At 36.2% G+C, this 18,917-nt stretch overlaps 1 protein-coding gene across 3 annotated transcripts in view; it reads right to left on the bottom strand.

The window, feature by feature from the left end:
- Window positions 1–1,180: 1,180 nt before the first annotated feature.
- Window positions 1,181–18,917, bottom strand: part of LOC104367456 (pleckstrin homology domain interacting protein) — a 120,408-nt gene continuing 102,671 nt past the window's right edge. The window contains exons 32-40 of one of the 3 annotated variants that reach the window (XM_042802882.1): window positions 17,269–17,394; window positions 15,258–15,330; window positions 14,806–14,856; window positions 14,356–14,523; window positions 12,575–12,727; window positions 10,621–10,784; window positions 9,869–10,149; window positions 9,406–9,567; window positions 1,181–7,531 (exon numbers count right to left, since the gene is read on the bottom strand). In XM_042802882.1, the coding sequence (XP_042658816.1) occupies window positions 6,888–7,531; window positions 9,406–9,567; window positions 9,869–10,149; window positions 10,621–10,784; window positions 12,575–12,727; window positions 14,356–14,523; window positions 14,806–14,856; window positions 15,258–15,330; window positions 17,269–17,394 (1,822 nt within the window). In that variant the 3' untranslated portion in view covers window positions 1,181–6,887. The remainder of the gene's footprint in view (window positions 7,532–9,405; window positions 9,568–9,868; window positions 10,150–10,620; window positions 10,785–12,574; window positions 12,728–14,355; window positions 14,524–14,805; window positions 14,857–15,257; window positions 15,331–17,268; window positions 17,395–18,917) is intronic. The other 2 variants (XM_042802883.1, XM_042802884.1) reach the window with 2 other exon arrangements.

The following is an 18,917-nucleotide window of genomic DNA, read 5'->3' as shown; positions in this document are numbered from 1 at the left end:
GTGGGATGCTACTGTGTTTCAAGAATTCTGTACAAAGTTACACAGCAAAAGATCCTTTCAAAACAAAACAAAACAAAAAAATCATGAACCGGTCAAGACTATTCACAGAAAGAAAACTAAACCCCAGGACCTGGGTTAGCTTGTTTTTGGAAGAGCATACCACACCACTATTATTGTAATACTGAAGATGCAATAGAACTACCACCTCCACTACTTAATAGAAACGTGGAAGGAAGTGTGTTGCATTTTCAGTATTCTATAATTGTTTGTCCAAGAAGAACATGTCAATTACTCAAACTCACACAGATACTTAAGACAACAGAGGTTTTTCCTCGTATGCTAAAACAAGTCTTGCTTTTGCCAGGCTCCACGGTGGGCATGTCTGGAAAGCTACAGGGAACTCGATTCCCCGACCCCGCTGCTCAGCAGCACACGTACCTGCATCTGTGAGGTGAGCTCGGGTTTCTTCTATCACTTCCTTGTGATTTAAGATAAGGTACATAAGGAGGAAAAGATCATCTGATAAAATGCAACATGTGAAATTAAACAGAATCCACGTGGTGCAGTATTTGAAATACGAAACTTTTGTCTTACATCAATTGGGCAGAGACCTGTAGATAGCAACAAACAAAACCCACAAACCATGTCCTTCATCGACTCTTCCGTGCATCACCCAGTCAGGGCAACTAGACTGGAGACCAGTACCCTACACGCGGGGAGGTGGGGGGCTTCTCTCTGCTTAGGTGTTTTCAGCTTCTTCTAGAGCTGTTGGGAAGCAGAGATTTCCACATGGATTGGACACAGCTCTGGTACAAACAGCTGTCGCCTGGCCAGGGTGGCTTCTCGGAGGATGAGGGGTACCCTGCTGCACGTGCGAAAGCGAGCTAAGAGGACTGACGAGATGGCGCCTCCCGTGCCAGGCACTAGTGCCTTTGTATTGCCTCCAGAACTGTGGGGTTTAGGGAAAACTCCTACAAAATAGGAATTTTCATCTCCATCAGAGCGTGCTTTGGTTGCAATGTTGTCTGTTCCCACATAATACGCTATACCATATGCTGCTATACCATATTCCACCCTGAGGAATCAAAACGAGCTGATTTTAGACTGTGTTGAAGAACACATAAGCAATTGTCCCGTAACACAGTAAATCACTAAATAGAAACAAACACTGTTGCACAGCTTAGAAAAACATGTTTTCTATTTATTTAAAAATAAGTTTGTAGTTACTACATTGCAGTGACAGTAATTCTTACACATACATTCTAGTTTGTATAAAAGGATTCAAAGTATTATGCATCAAAACTAACATAGAAAGTGTCCACATAACAGTAAAGAAATTTCCAATCCATATGTACAAAAAGAAAGGGCACTGTTATCCTGGTGAGATACCTCAGGTTATAACATGATAATCCAGATTTCTGGAAGGAAAAAAAAACCTTGATAAAGCTGAAGAATTATAGTTTTCAAAACTGTTACTCATTACATACAACAGATTTGTGTTTTACATAATTCTGTACAAAATAAGCATAATTTTAAATCTGAAAATGTGTCAGTTTCAAAATTAACCTTTCTAGGTCATTTCCTTGAAGTTGAGCTGCATTCTATACATATTTAAACATTATGACAGAATTTAATTCACGCAAGATCATTATCCAGTTGTCCGCCACGCTTCCACAGTTTTAGTATGGTCCAAAAATGTAACTTCTCTATGGTCTCAATGCGTTAGCAAACCAACACACGCAGTTGTAAGCACAAAATACACAGGCATGTGTACATGATAGGTACTTGTATTTCTTCTTATTCCTAATGTGTATGACCTCATTCTTTGTTCTTTCAGGGTACAAATTCATAGTATAGTACCACCTTCCCTCCCTCAAATGTATCGTTTGTAGTATTTGAAGTGAATTTCCTGATGTATTTATCTGCATTAAAAAGGATCCAAATGACTAATTGTCTCACTACCTACCTCCTAAAAGCTAAATTTATTCATCTTATTTTATTGCAGCATATAAGGTTTTTCTCTCTTGTGCCTTGAGGCTGTTAAAAACTGGGGGGGGGGGGGGGGGGGGGAGAGGGAGCTAACCACCTTTTTCTGCAATTTAAGATGTCGCTTAATCTAGCTTTCCCGGCGTGTTTCCTCCTCTAACACACTGTAAAAGTGACATGGCGAATTCCCACATTAAAATTAGCACAAATGCAAGAGCGCCTGGAAGTTAGCTCTAGCTTAAAATCTACCTGTTATTTCCCCCAGACATCGTAGAAAGTGTACCAGCTGTATCCCCCGATTCAAAACGTAAGCTGTCAATACCAGATTTGTTACTGGAAACATATTGTCAAGCCTTGGCCAATTTTATGAAGTTTAATACACTTTCCTCTGCATATGAACAAGCGTGTATATACAATAATTTACAGCAGAAAACTAACAGCTCTTTTATCAGCTGAATATCTAGGTCCCCTTGGAAACCAATCTGTTACAAGAACTTCAGGGATAAAAGAAAATATATTATATAGTAATTTTACACAGTTAATTTGTCTTCATTAGGTAGTAAACAGAAAAGGAGCTTTTGCTGTTTCTAGGTGAGGTTTTAAAGCACTCTGCTGTCCGTATCACAGCACTGTTTCAGAGTTGTGTCTAAATTTTTGTTAAACACTCAACTCTCAAAAAAAAAAAAAAAAGGCAAAAAACCCCTTTTGAAAAACTACTGCGGACAAAATATACTACTTTAGAGTAAGGAAAGGACTCAGAACACAATGTAATTATTGTGGTATGGGTGTATCTTGATTGACCAGCAATATGTTAAAATTATCTCAGCAAGATTTGCATGCTTTAAATTAAATGCAAATGTTAATGAAAAGTGAGCTTAAAATCCTCTAACCTCCAATCCACTATGTAAGTTCAGGGTGAAAGGGTCCCATCCAGTTAAGCCTACTGCTTTTATAGAACCAGTCAACCATTTAACATGTGCCTAAATTCAAATTACACGCTAAAGCATTTACTTGTAGTCCTTGATCCAACAAATGTGAGCAAAAGATTTAATGACGTGGTGTAACAATTGTAACAAGCTTGAAGTTACTGAATGGACAGACTATTTTTTGTTTTGTACGTAGCCTTTTTTTGGTAAGACAAAAGCCTCTGGCACAGAATCAGAATTGGTACTTGAAAAATATTTGTACAGCAATACAGTGAATAAGTAATCTCTACACTACAATTTATTTTTTTTTTATAGCTATTAATATATTTTACGTGCTGCATCAGGGTCCTTTATCAATTAATAGTTTTACAAATATTAAGCCATAGTAATATTTAACTCAACCAACTCAATCTTACAAGTCTATCAACAAACTGATCACATGTACAAACTGGACACTGTACAAATAAACATATGTAAATCTATATCACAGCAGTCTAATCACTTGAGGAAGACATTTTTCTGTCAAGTTGTACCACTGGTCATTGCCGAGTGACAAAGAGCTCTAGCTCACTATTGACAATAATGAACATTATAGTGGTAAAATTTAAGTTCAGTTCCCAGAGAACACACAACAGAAACAAAATGGCTAAAAAGTTGTTAAGTATCTAGGCACAGGTACAGTGATTTCTGTTAAACATTTAGAGCACACTGGTATCACAGAAACAGAAGTTATTTTTCTCATCGGTAGTTAGAGAACACACTGTTATTAAGGTACCACTCAGCAATAAATACCAATTTTAATGTTTTCCAGTATAGAGTAAAATACCAGAACAGTATCCTCATATCCATGTCAAATATAAATGAATTTGATGAACGAAACTGTGTTAATTGCTGCCAGGTCTGTAAGACTGTTTGCATGTAAATGACTACGAACCTATGTTATTTACAATGCAAATGTGAAACAAGCCCATGAGATTTTGATACTCTCATTTTCTGAATCGGTTGTTAGGTACTTGAGATGGCATTATAAAACATGCATATAACTATAGTTCTTAAATTATTTCAGAACACTGACCAATAGTTTATTGCTCACATTAAAAAAACTTAAGACTTTGTAATCAAAAGCTCTTTTTCTGTAATCATACAGTATGTCACAACCACCTCAAATAATACATTTTTCCCTGACCAAAATGCAGTCTGATGGTGACTAAAGTCTCATAAATGAAGTCTGCAACCTAGTGAAATTAAATTATAAAAATATAACTTTAAAATAAATCTGGTATTAATTTCTAATAACTTTAGTGTCACTTCTATAAAAAATTAGATTCAAATTATCCACAATTTATTTTAAAAGGAAAAACATTAATGTGTCTAATATGAATTAAAAATTTACTGGCTGAAGTCACCGATATTACTGGGTGGGAAGCAGTACCCATGTTCTGCACGTAAGGCCTTCTATTCTTGTAAAATTTAGTACAGTCTTCTACCTACTGTTAAGGGAACGCATATTATTTCAGTCTCTGAAACTTACATACAAGGTATTTTTGATATATAAATATATACATAAACATGCCATATAAAACATTATTACAAATGGAGTAAATACAGAGGTTGAATTTTAGATATAATCTATTTCATATATTACAATGCAGATAACATCAGGAAATTACACATTTTCAAATGATTGCCTTCATCGGTGAGATCTGACAAATTAACGAGTAGAATCAATTAGCTTTGAATTGTGAAGCTGTATTGCAACTGTACAACCATAGCTTGTTATCTTACCAAATGTTTAGTGATTCCATTTTAATTGAATGATGAAAGAAATACTTGTTAGCAAAAATAAATATACCAACAAATTAAATGCAAACTAATCCCTGCTCCCCAAATTCATATCCGCAACAATTCAAAGAAGACTTGGAAAATATTTTAGTCATTTTTGTAGCAAAATGCGTAATGAACTACATAAAACTAGGTACGGTGGATACTGATTTTCTAACCACAGTAGCATATGTCGATTCCTCCTGGTGCCAGACACCAATATTCTTTGCTCAAACATTTACACTTTTTTTTTGGTAACAGAAAATAAAGAGTGAAGAATCAGGCCTCAAATATGTAGATAGAATCTGTGCAAATTTAAGGTCTTAATTCTGTATGCCCTCCCTTCCAGATGTTGCAGATAATGTTAGTAAAAAAAAAAAAAAAAAAAATTATTAAGTAAGGGTGTACAGAATTGAGGTTTCATTTCAGGTTTATTTTTGTAACTAAGTTAGGGTCACACAAAAAAAAAAGCTTCCACACTACCCAACCTTCCAAAATAATGTATAACCAGAAAATTTTGGTTACATTTTTGTACCATACCAGATCTCAGAAAATATGACTACTTCTGTATTTTCTTCCTTAAAACTGGACAATACTTTTTTAGAGTGATAGAAAATGGTATTAAAGTTTGTTTGTAAGGTATAAAATAACTAAATGTACCATAAACAAATAAATAACTGCTTTTCTTTTTCAGAGCAGTACATATAACAATACATTCCCCTAAGTCATATAGTTATCATTTACAATAGACAACTTAATTTTACTAAGGATGCAAGAAATAATAGAATACAAGGCACAATCATTAAATGGAATTTTTCTTTAGGGTGTATATTGACTTATGTCAGCGTGATATACCATAAAAAGTGCAGAAAAACACAATGTGCAATGAGACCACTGTATAAAACATGATTGCATAAAAAGTGATTTGGCCTTTTAACCTTAATAATTGAAAATAACCAATCTTCCCCTTAAAATTAAACTATAAAGTATGACATTTTAAAATTTATTTTCAATTCTAGTGCTATCTAAAAAATCCTGAAAAAAATTTATACCTGGGTAATATTTTATATGTATGTGTTTATGTATATATTAATATATACACATACACTCTTCTTTGTAGGTCATTTCAGCCTCTTAAGCATGTCTAAAGTTGTAGAAACAACAATCAATCTGGATCAGAAAGTAAACATCATAATTCCATACCTGTCCTGTAATTTCCTTGAATCCTTTAACCAATTATACAGTTTGTCTAAAACATCTCTGTCAAAGGACCCCACCAGTGCATTATTTTCTACCAGAAGTACCAAAAAGGATACATTTCAGAACAATGTTAACAGCTTACTATTTAAAACAATACACAGCTTTTATCACTGCAAATGGTATGCTGTACTGACACTCAAAAAGAAAAAAAGGCTTTCCACTGCACTGATTCTCAGTCTTTGGCACAATAAACAGAGATTTAGTGATTGATACAAGAATCAAGGTCTGAAAAATTAGACATTAGTCAAACTTTTTCCAATGTGGATATATATATATATATTTGTGATTACATTTTTGCTATGTTTGGCAGAACTTGGATAAACCAACAGCCTGTGCTAGGCTTCTTTTGCAGTTGAACATTCCATCACAACTGAAATTAAGCATTTTCAGATTAGCAAAGTTTGGTATTTTTGTATTTAATAAAAATGTAAGTGAATTTACTGCCACTTTTTGCCAAAAATCTGCCTTCCTAGGCAACATGACTTTACAACCAAAGTGTACCTTGCTTGGTCAAAAATAAGACTTCTGGTTTCAGTTTGTGGCATTAGAAGCTCTATCACCTTTTTTTTTAATTGTGTAGACATACTACGCGCTACTTGAGCAGAGTAGTTCTCAACTCTGTACATCAGTCGGAAATTGCTTCAATTATTCTCAACTGTGAACAAAATGACTGTTGAAATGCATAACCTATTTGAAGGGCAATAAATAGCAAAAGTTTAAAATATATATTTCTTTCAAAGAATGTTCTTTCAGTTTATTTTTTGCTAAATTTTTCTCCCCAAATCAGAACATATTCTTCTAACCCATAATAGCAGCAGGGAAGCAGAAGTCTGTTCTGCTGTTCCTTAACTGTACCTGCTTCATAGCATTCTGAAGTAAAACCCTTGGTAAAAATTACCAACCAATTAAATTAGCTTTTGCTTTTTCAGTCAACTTTCGGACTCTGCCTCTGCTAGATGTTCCAAAAGTTAAGGAGGTGTCTTCAAACAATAGCTGCCTTTGCTCTTCCTCAGAGTCATCTTCATTGTAAAAGGCTGTCCTCCTACCCTGGTTTCTAGTTCTCATGTGAGGTTCAGAATCTTTAAGCTCTTCAGACCCCTCCTCCATAGGCTCATCTATCTTTTTCCTCCTGCTTCTCGTTTGCATTTTAACATTCGCAGGAACTAAGAGGTCCGAGCCTGGCTGATGGGTCTTTATCTTCCTTTTTGGCTTTCTACCCCCACGGCCTTTCTTTTGTAACAAGTCTTCCTTCATATTGTTTTCAGAAAGAGAATTGCATGCAGTAGAAGCAGAGGCTTCTTCTGGTATATCCCTTGTGGTCTGGATTGTATTCTGCTCTGCAACCTTTTGCTGTTCAACAATTTGTAGCTTTTTTGGTTTTCTGCCTCTTTTCTTGTGCACCACTTCACAGCTACTGTTATTAGTCTCCACCTTCGGTTTCCGTCCGGGACCCCTTTTAACTGGAGGTTTTGAAGGCTGTCCTCCATGTCCATTTACCTGAATGTTTCCCGATGCCAAAGCATTATTCTTGCAATCTGCTGTAAAGAAATGAGAGTCATCATGTAAGAGATTTGTATCTACATTCATTTTCACACTACCCTAATAAAACTCTTACTAAAATACCTGAATGGATTCACAGTAATTGTCAATCTGTCAAAATTTAAGAAACCCAAAGTAGAGCTCAAAGTTGCATGCCAGTATGCAATGAGGACTAACTTCTAGTTGGGTTTAGCTCAAGGTAGCTTGAAGGAGGGGGGGGAAAAAAAAAAAAAAAAAAAAAAAAGGAAAAAAAGAAACAGGAAAAAAAAAAGGAAGAAAACCAAAAAATGGAACAGCTCGAGTATCTTTTCTGATACAACACCAGTGGACAACAGCTCCTATCTGTAATCTGCAACAGCAATAAGCTGCTCAAAAAGCACTGCTGCAAGGATTTGGAATGCTTCACAGCAGGTCACCTCTGGAGAAATTAAAAAATCTTTCAGCCTGAGTTAGCATCCTTTATAGCCAGTTCATTAGACCAGGGTTATTTCAACAGTAAGTAATAAAAAGGATAGAAATGTGGGAGACTAACAAAGAAGTATGCCATTTGCACATATTTCTCACATTAACAGACACACAGCAGAAGGTATTTGCTTGGTGACTTTTATGGAGTATGAGCGTTTTTTTTAGGTGAGTGGTACTCAACTTCCTCAGTGGGGCACGTCACCTCTTACGGAGGTGTTCTGATACAGCAGCACTTGCCTAAAACATGACCAGGAACAGGCTCATAGCCAGCATGATCATTGATCTAGTCCTTTGATGGAACATCCATGCTCAGCCCCTGCTGTGTTCCAATGTTCCCCATCTTTCACTAAAAGCACAGGCCTCCAACTGTTACAGGAGCGGACGGGCAGGAGACACAGGATCCCATCAACAACATTCAGATACCTCCAAACATGACCAAACATCCCACTGTACAATGGGTGCATGTTTAGCCATGCAACGTGGTAACAGCCAAGGCCTTTGTGAGAAAGGTTGCAAGGAATGGACAGATGATCTAATTTATCAGACCACAGGCAGGTTTTTCAGAGGCACGGAAGAGTAAGAAAGAACAGATAATCCTCAGGGAGAGGAGGACTACAAGAAGAAACCAGATTAATTAGGTGGAGTCCAATTTGCAGACCACTGTTTCTCGGTCTTCAGAGAAAAGATGCTTAGTGGATCTAGCTGCTGCACAGCAGCTTTGTAACAGTTCAAAGCTCCTTCATAAATAGGAAAGCTTTTATGACTAGGAGATCTTATTTCGGTCTCCATGGAAGCTTTGAGTTTTAAGGTATGCAGAGATCAAAAGACTGAGCAAGTTCAGTCAGAAGATTACGTGAAACTAGGTCAGGTCAATCCATACAAATATACTCAACAGGAGCAGAAAACACGACATAGTTCTGTTTTGCTGTGGCAAAAAATGAAAGAATTAAGTTGCTGCTGGGATGCTCTAATCTTTATGCTCATGGCTGTGGAGAGTGTCATATTACGCTCAGTGGTGAGTTACTGACCCAAACTGAACTCACGTAAGTTTTATTAGGTAAAACCCACAAGATTTAAAGTGTGACCCTGTAGAAGTCTGCTTTGGAACCTGAGAAACAGTAACATGACATTTGTAATAATTTAAACGAAGGTACAGGTATGTTAACCTATCAAAATTGGCTAGACAACAAAATTATTGCACCACAGAAATGGTGTTAAGAGTAGTCAAAACTGTGCTAATTTCTCAAGAAAGAAACTAACTGTGGCTGAGTTGTTCCATTAGACTTCTCTATTCTGCTAAATCATAATGCGTACTGATTTCCCCACCCTCAAATTATCACAACTGAAGCACAACACTACAGCCACTGTATCAGTAACCGAGGGGGGAAGTTCCAACAAAACTCCATACCTTGTTGATTAACAGTGGAAGATTTTACTTTGCGCTTGATTTGCTTCTCTTTCTCGGGGTTTTCTCTTGTGGAGTTATTCCTAGTGTTATGACTGTAATCAGCTTGACTAGGGATTGATACAATATTCTGGTTCTTGGAATGTTTGGTTGAATTCTCCAGTACTAGAAGGACAAAATTAAAAAAGTATTATTCAAGTTAAATAGTTTATATCACGTTCAATCTTACCTGGTCTAAAAAGGAAGTCATGTTCTACTACAATTTAAGTTAGTGATCTAGAAGTGACAAAGCTCCCTGGATAAAACACAGCTTAACTTGTTCTGTTTTACTCTGAAGAACCTCGAAGGCCCAGCAGCTTGAAAACAGAACCAGTCTTAACTGAGACAAATACATTAGATTTCCAAAAAGCAAGTTTTATGTTTAAAAGTATTCACAGCTTAAACACAATCTAAGGAAACAACTTGCCTGACTTTCCTGACCCTGTAGTGGTATTAGGCTTTGTAATTAAAGGCTTTATTGTTAAAGGCTTTGCTCCTGAAGAAGTAGATGGTTGCTCTGTAACAGCCACATCTGTTGTCCCCCTATTGCTTCTCGTCCGCACAAGGGAAGAGGTTTCAGCCGCTTTTCCATTCATCTGAGGTGGAGCATGTCTCAGCGCTACTGACCGTGCAGGTGCAGAAGATGAAGAGGTGGCAGAAGTTTCCGCCTTCAGCTGAGGTTTTACTAATCTTCTCTTCCTTTCAGGGCTGAAAAAGGAGTAACAATTTGTATCCTGGATGGCCATTTTTATTTTACAGGAATTAAAGTGAAATGCTAGTGTCTGAGATCATGGGAGTAAAACAATCACCTCGGTATGAGGTATGTTAAAAACATGACATTTATTGTGGATATTCATGTAGTTGTGAGTCTCTGAAAAGTGAATCTTTACAATAAATGCTGTAGTTATTTGACAAAACGTGATGCCGTCGCTATCCCAGCAATGCTATTTTACTGTACATGTTTAGCTGTTACTTGAATTTTAAGCACTTACACTAGGATAGCTCTAGGTAAACTTTAAAACTCTTTCACATCATAGGGACAGAGCATGTCAAAGCTATCATTCTGAAACACAGGGAATGGTAAAGGAAGTATTAAGAAAAAAACCACTGTAACTTCGCCTATTTAGGCACCTCAAACTTGCGGAGCATTTAATGAGTACTGTAAAGGAATTAATGTACCTGGATGCAACACTACTGGAAACTGAGCTGCTTCTGCTTCTTTTTTTCCTTCGTTTCTTTATCGTGTTTCTTTTATGAAAGCGCAGGGCAGATTTATAATCTGATAAAATAGAACTTATGTGTTCTTCAAAGAAAGCAGAAAGGCGCAAACTCATGCTGTAGATCTAAAAAAGAAAAGCCAGCAAACAAGCAAGTTTTATACTTTTCCAAAGCATCATTTTACTTAGCATTGAACAATAGCCAGAAAATTAAACTGATTAATATGCAAATGTTTTAAGGAAATTTAGTCTGTCTCAATAAATTTACACTAATCCACGTAGGTTTTCTTTGACTACTTTCATGGTTTTGAAAAGTCTATTACAACTGAAGATCACACAAAAAGGAAAAATTAGAAAACCCACCTTTTCAACTGCCTTTCCAGAATGCATCCCTTTCTAGCTTCAGCAGAAACCACAAAGAGAGATCCTTAAAAGAATTTTACTATATCATACCTGGGGTCAAAAAATCTAATTTCCTTCTGTATGAAGCTGCATCCTCGTAACCTGTATTTGAACATAAGTCTATTCCTCTTACGGACGAATTGATACTACCAGTGAGTCGGTTGCAGCAGGTACAATAAATGTCTTAAGAGTTATGTAGGTGCACAATTTTTTTTTTTTCCCCTCTAGCCTTAGATGATTTACAGATAAACCCAATCTAACTCAGTTTAGTTGACAATCAATTATTTGAGCACAGTTGCTATTAATTCTGGAAACAAAAAACACAGAAGTGAACTGTCTAGATACTTTAAGAGGGGACAGAGCACCTTTTCAGAATATGAAACATAAAGACAATATTAAACAGTTGCCTACCTAATGACTCACCAGATGAACTATCTGAGTGCCAGACTAAACAGTAAGTGTGACAGATTCTGCACGTGTTACTGGAGAGGATGTCCAAAGAAATTTCTTAAGAAACTGTGTAAAAAGCTATATAAAAACGTATGTCTGATGTGCCAAGGAAAAAAAAAAGCTGACGGATTTAGGTTTACTCTTCAAGTAAGCATCCGTGATGTAAAGATGTTTAAAATACCACTGAGTGACAAGTCAGAGTCAAAATATCACCATTCAAAAACTGTGTATTACATGCACTGAAAGTACATAGGTTCTGGAATACTAAAAATCTTGACATCAGAACCTTTCACTTCTACTTCTACGTAAAATAAAGAAGAACTACAAGTTTACTACTTTACCAGTCTGTTTGGAAGAAATGTGAAAAAATACAAGAATGTCAGAAGAGTCTGTGAAACCACACATGTCCTTGGTTTGAGGAGGTTTAAAGCTTTCACTGCTAACAGATATTGCACCTACAAGTCAATCTGAAAGCAAGTACTACTGACTCTACCACTGGCAGGGCATTTCAGTATCAGCTCAGTAAGAATGGCTCTGTGGGCTCACGCTTTATGCAAACATTCCCAGAAATCCCAGGTGCTTCATTACCATCTCACTGCATGCTGGTGAACATCATAGAATTTCACTATCCTCTACTCTCTATCCCTGGCTGTTACAGTTTGGGGCAACCTCCAAAGTGGAGGAGTTCGGGACACACTCTGTGTGTGTTTTGAAAATCTAGTTTCTTCCCCAAAGTGTCAGTTAAATTCCACTATTTTACCCACAACCACGTTTCTACAGATCTTTCCTTCAGTGCAGTTCTCTCCTTTTAGATCTACTTTCAAATATTTACTTTTGAAACACACCTGCAGAGCATCAGAACTTTAGGCATTCAAACAGCATACATTCCTTTCCTTTAAAATACAGAGCTGTATTACTTTCTCAGAAATATTCATGTTTGAAGATCAGAAATAATTAAACTTGCTTTTAAAGTAATCAATTACATGGTCTCTCTTTTTCTGTCCTGTATTTTTCAGATATTAGTATTCTTTCAAACAACAAAAAAAAAGAAAATGAAGTCTTACCCTTGATCTTTTACTTGGTGTATAGGCCTTGGAATTGCTGAAAATAAGTCTCACATCTTTACATAACTCCATCGGTGACTCATAGTTGCCAGCTTCCAGTGTTTCTCTAACAGTAGCAAAATCCATAGGAGTGTCAATGATATCTCTATAATCCTGTTAGGAAATAGCAAAGCAATGTATTACACTTTTTTTTCCCAAGTCTTAATGTATCATTTTCATTAGGATGCATTTGATAAACCTGTTTAAACCAAATTCCTCTTTAAATAGGTATGGAAGACTCCTAAAGACATTTTGTTCCTTTCAACTCCTCACAGACAGGATTGAGGTTAGCAGCTAACTGATACAAGGTTTATTAATTTTGTAAACAGATTTACTGAAATACAGAGCTCAAAATCTGGTGTCCTAAGGGTTGTACTACAGATACCCTGTCATGAAGACAATCGTGGTATGAAAGTGTGACTACAAACTTTCTGGGTGGCTTAACAGCTCAAACTCGACACCAAGCCTAATACTGTTTTAACATATTAGCTTTAAAATATTCAATTTGAATATCTGAACCTGGTCAGAGGCTTAGCACATCCCTGCTGAAACCTGAGCAGCTTCCCAAATGGAGACCTGACAATGTAGGAAAGTGATATTAAAATAATGAAAACTCCACAGGACTCCCTGCTCAAGCCAATGACAGAACTGTTTTCCTAGGCTATGGAAAAAGTACAGAACTATCCATTTGACAAAAAGCTTAAATACCAAAATCAACCAAAAAGTTAACTTAATCCACCACAGCAAATAGAACCTGTGTGAGTGCTTCTGAATGATAAACAGGTTTGGAACACCAGGCAGCAGAGTGTTTCATGCCCAAGCCTAGTAAGGCACTCTCTATCAGCTCATTTGTGGATCTCAAACACAAAGGGCCACTTGTAGTTTACCACGGCATAGAGTTAACATTACTTCAAAAATTATGGTGTCCAGTGGCTGCAGAAGTGTCAAGACAGACCTATTAGTGACTTCCAAAAGAGAAGCATTTCTTTCCTCTAACCGAATGATTACTTCCCCCCAAGTTCACCACCTTAGAGTGATTTTTTTTTTAAGAAAATCTTAAGATAACCTAGAAGGAAAGCATGCAAAACCTTTGCGTTGTTACTTAAAGTAAAACTTGTCTAAAAGTCTAAATGAGGTCCAAGGCAACAAGACTTTTGTGTTAAAATATTCTGTAGTTAACAAATGGCTGCTTATGGCTATTGGAATTCCATTGTAATCACTCAGGCAGAAAAGAGAAATTAGGGAAAGTCATTGTTACTACAGTTAATGGTTCTCTACAGTTTGTCAGTAAGTACTTTTTCTGCATCAAGCCCAGATGTCTGTGGTATGAAAAGCAGCTTTATTTTTTACACTTCTGAAATGAAAAAAACCCACGATCCATGACAACATTTGTCATATGCAATGACCAAACATATGCACTTCATACATGACCATTTTTCACTCAGAAAGACGCATCTTAATTGCAAAAGCTGTAGTTTACTTACAGGCATCCCTGAATATAAAACATTTTGCAACTACAGCATTTAAGAGAGCAGGAAAGTACAATTTCTTTTGAAATTACTTTAAAAAGACAATAAACACTGTTATCATAACATTATGACAACCAAGCAATGAAAAAAATTTCTGTCAATAGAGCTGCCTGAAGTTTCAATTAAAGGAGTTGGAAAAATGGTCACAGTCCAAAACCGCCCCAAAACCGAACAACTAGATTATAACCAGCCTTCCTGTTCTAAAATACTCACCGGATATTCGAGGAGATCCACTGGTTGTCGAAACGGTTCTGAGTCTTCGCACTGAAAAATGAGATTCAGCAGCTCCTGGCATTGCTTCTTCCATGACTGAATGTCATATGACTGAGCTCTATTACGCAGCCGCCGCTTTGGCTGATGATCCTGAAATGACATTATTGTCTGGTATATATTAAATAAACTTCATGTTTTCACAAAATGTAATGGAAAAGGTACCCTGCAGGATACAAGTTCTAATTAATGAATACGTAGCATGCAGCAGCACAAACAGAAATGCTTTTACATTGAACAGCTCAGTAGAACATCACATCACTAAGTTAAAAACTTTCTGAAAGCTCACATTACACAGTAATAAAAACATTTTCAGTTTTACATTTCTTTGTTTACAAATGCATTTCTAGTATCTATAACACTACAAATCATATAAAAAAATAATAAATTTACCTTTCTTTTTCTAGTGGAAGTTCCAGGCACATTTGTATCTTTCTCTTCTTCCTTTGAGCAAGATAATGAGTCGCATAAAAAGGTTAAAAAAATATAAGCATATATGAGTAGGTGAGCTCGTTTATACTTCACTTATAATTTGACTCCTTACAGTTCTATCCCTGTCCCTCTGAGAAGCATTTCATCTGACTGTCAGTTTTGAGAACCTCTCACAAGTCTAAGCAGCATCTAAATTCTCCAGTAAACCGTTAGGGCTCTCTGCATTAAGGGAGGAGAGGAAGCTGAATTTCACCCAGTTTCCCAGATGACAAAAAGAAACATTAAATTTACAGAAAAGTACACCCCACTCCCTTACAGGGACTGAAAATGGCACTTTTGTATTGAGTAGGAGAAAAACAGTGGTCCCGTTTCTATACTCTATCAATGCCAATGTCTAAGACACAACCACTTACCTCATCAGAGTCAGACAACACTTTCTTCTTCATGGCATTGTATAATGGAATTATGTCATAGCAACTCTGGTCTCTGTGTGAAAAGAAATACACACTAACATTTATTTTCCATCTCCACCTACGGAATCAACTGTATTTTGCCTAGGATAAGGAAAATGTTTATGAAGCCATTCTTAAATAAAACAATAAAGTGCTTAGTACTATGTGAATAGTAAGAAGACTACAGTAATAAGAAATGCTAATCTTCTGTTCAAAAAGGTGTAAAATATTATCTGCACTCTGTAAATATAGACCACTCAACAGTGTCAATGTTTTAAAATTAAAAATCATAATCCTTTACCATGAATTTATCAGCTTTAGTAAAATCTAATATGATAGCACATAAAGGGCTTTGGGTCCCATCTAGCTTTGTAAGAAACAGTACAGTGGATCTAGTGTCCAAAAGCACAATTTAATACATTAGCACCCACAGTGTAAGACATGTGAAATGTAACGTTTATTTGTGTAAGGACTAACACTCTTATTGTATAAACTTGCATAATCAAATCAGCAAAACAAACACCTGTTTCCAATTCTTGTATAACAGAGCAAATGCCTACACAAAAGAAAGACTAAAGGTGTTCTATGTAGCAACACAGACCACCACAAAAAAAATGAGTAAACACTCAGCAGTTCTACACTGAATTGTAATCCATAACACAGGCTACTCTGACTATCACTAGAACAGCTCGGGGAGAAGGTGAAAAAAAAAAATCAAGTGCACCCTCCCATTTTCTGCTTTTTAAAGGACTTTGGTGACTTCGAGACTAAGCCTTAGGTTCTCAGATGCATCTAGGTATTTCACTCATTAGAACCACAGGATTTACCCTCCATGATCTAGGCCTTCTACCCTATAGTTAGAACCCTAAAAAAAGTAAAAGTCTGGGCTTTATATGCACTGCTAGTTCTCTTAAACGAGTATATTAATAATCAAGCTATATAAGAATATCCACATGTTGCATCAATTTAGCTAAGCCAATTAAAAACACACATTCCAAAAAACCCTGAGCTGCTTAATTAGAAAGAACCACTTAGGACAAAGATCTTAAAAGAAAAAAATTGGTAATAGAGAAGCCCTTTAGACATATATCTGCTGCTAAAGGTGTACTTCTCTAAAATTTTTAACATCTAAAGCAGTTAAGTATTTTTCACTCTCCAGCCAGTATCAGAAATCACAGGCACTGAAGATATTGAAGATTTATGTATGGAGTCCAAGTCCTAGATTTCCAAATACGTAATGCAATTCTAATGTGTTTAACACACAAAATAAAGAAGAACAAGATTCAGTTTAACACCGAGAAAATAAATCACTAAAAATGATCAGTTTAACAAAAATAATGACAAGTATCTTGCCATTTCTACCAAGTGGGAACATCAGCATTCACTATGTACAAGCAAATGAAGGCAGTGGACACACTCAGCAAGCTCTTCTCAAAAACTCTGGGTCTGCAGATGTGTCAACTGACAGAGAAATCTGAAACATTTCTGAGTTTTTTCTGCAGACAATAATAAAAAAGAATGTTTGAAAGACAACTACTAGTTCTGTCAACTACAAAGCCTCCAATTTTTATTTGGCATATCAAACACCCTTTTCAATCACATTATAAATTGTAAAGACTTTAGAATTAAATGCCCACAATTATGTTAACATAGGCAGTATTCAAACTCAAAATTAGAACTCCTAACTTACCTATAAATACATCTATCACTCCACGCAGATACTGAGACCTATTTTTATCACTTAGCAATAAAATGCCATGCCAATCTATGCCAATCAATGTATTCTAAAACTTCATCTTGTTTTGCAAACTCACGTATTCTTTGTCAAGATAAGCTTTATTCTTTCTTCCCCAACAGCAGACAACAGGCCTATTCAAGCTGCAGAACTATCTCACTTTAAAATTCAGATCTGAAAAGGCTCAATACCTTGGTAAGAGACAGGAATAACAACAGACCTAACTAAGCAACTCACTTGATGAAGTGTAGCAGAAGATCCGTGACAAATTTGGCAGATTTGACAATAGGACTTCCAGGTTCATTAAACGTGCGAGTGTTATGTTCTATGTACCGGACTTCCCACATTAATGAAGAAAGGCGCCTGTATATGACAGCAGGAAAGAGGGGAAGGGAGAAAAAAGAAAGAGAAAAAGAAGGAGGGGAAAATAAAAAAAAAGACAGACTTTATTTATAGCAATGTCTATGAAACAGGAGAAAAAGCCTTATATCCTTCTTCCAGTGTATTATCCCATTCAGCATATTTTTATATTAAATCAAAAAACATGCACACTTCAATATGTTGCCCTGCGTGACCAGCAGAAGGCAGCTTCCTCAGGCTTCCTGGTCTCATGTTGTGTCCGGCGGTGATTTACACAAATGGTTTTAAGAATATACAGCCGACACTCCAGGAAAATTCAGCTGTTCAGTTTTTATTATTCCTTTATGATATACATAACGCACCCTATATCACCTCTTAAGTCACAGCTGAGAATTAACAAAATGGTAATAAAACAATTATTAAAAGTATTTCTTTTTCTGACAATGATCAGATTTCCTCACATAGCTCTGATTTAGTGACCTAACTACAGAATAGCCACGTTATGAAAACCAATGCACAAAAGCAAAAATAACTGAAAAAGTTAGATCCAAATGTATAAAAATGATACACACACACAGAAGATCATACTATTTCAAATAAAAGCTCTGACAGCATAGAAGTTGCAAATATATACAATTTTCTATTTTCATACTGGCAAAACATGATGAAAAGCAATGCTGCACAAGTGTTTTGTCGAGTGAAGCGGGGAGATCATTTAACAAGTTTAGCGTAGAATAAGCATTTAGATGCAATTTAATCATGTTTATGCATCCAGCATTTCGTTCTATCCAATGCCACTAGCTACTGGGGAGGATCCTTTTTTTTGTTGTTGTTTAAAAAACAACAACATACAGGCTTGCCAAGACTCCTGGTTCACAGGAGAAAAAATATGTTTTAAGGTGAGCCTCACGAAAAGCTACCAAAATCACAAGTGATCTGAACAATCCCTCCTGCAGAAGGTAAAGAAAAAATCTCACTGGAAAGCACAAGACATGGCAGTTGCTTATTACTTAACCAGGCCTTGGCAATACTACAAACTAATAAAACCAGATTTACTGAAGAAGGTATGCTGATTACCAAAACTAGCTTGCTTACTCTTTTGACAAGAGGAACAAAATCCAGCAAAAAGCCCTCGCCACATCTGACTGCAAAGCAGTACATTATAGAAGTGAAAGCTGAATTACCTTATATCACAGAATAAACACGGAATGATAAATGTGCATTGCTGCATTAAAATGTATAAAATGCAGGGTTTTTTTTTGAAAATGAAAAGGGATTTAAATTTAGAATTCAATTTTCAGCTAGCATGCATAAGCACTACAAATCAACTTTGAAATTTGGCCCAAAACAAAATGCTACCTGTGTTTATACAAAACAAGTATTACAGGGACACCGATTTTCAAACCAGAAATATCCCAAGAACCAAAAGAAACAGAAGGAATTTAAAGGAGTACAGTCCTACACAGATAATATATAAAAATAACAACATAGATAATAAAGATACAGCAATTGCAATCATAGTTTAG

The sequence above is a fragment of the Tyto alba genome, unplaced genomic scaffold (assembly GCF_018691265.1).
Source record: "Tyto alba isolate M040663 unplaced genomic scaffold, T.alba_DEE_v4.0 Super-Scaffold_40, whole genome shotgun sequence".
Lineage (NCBI taxonomy): Eukaryota > Metazoa > Chordata > Aves > Strigiformes > Tytonidae > Tyto > Tyto alba.
This window is presented reverse-complemented; position numbering and strand designations above follow the sequence as displayed.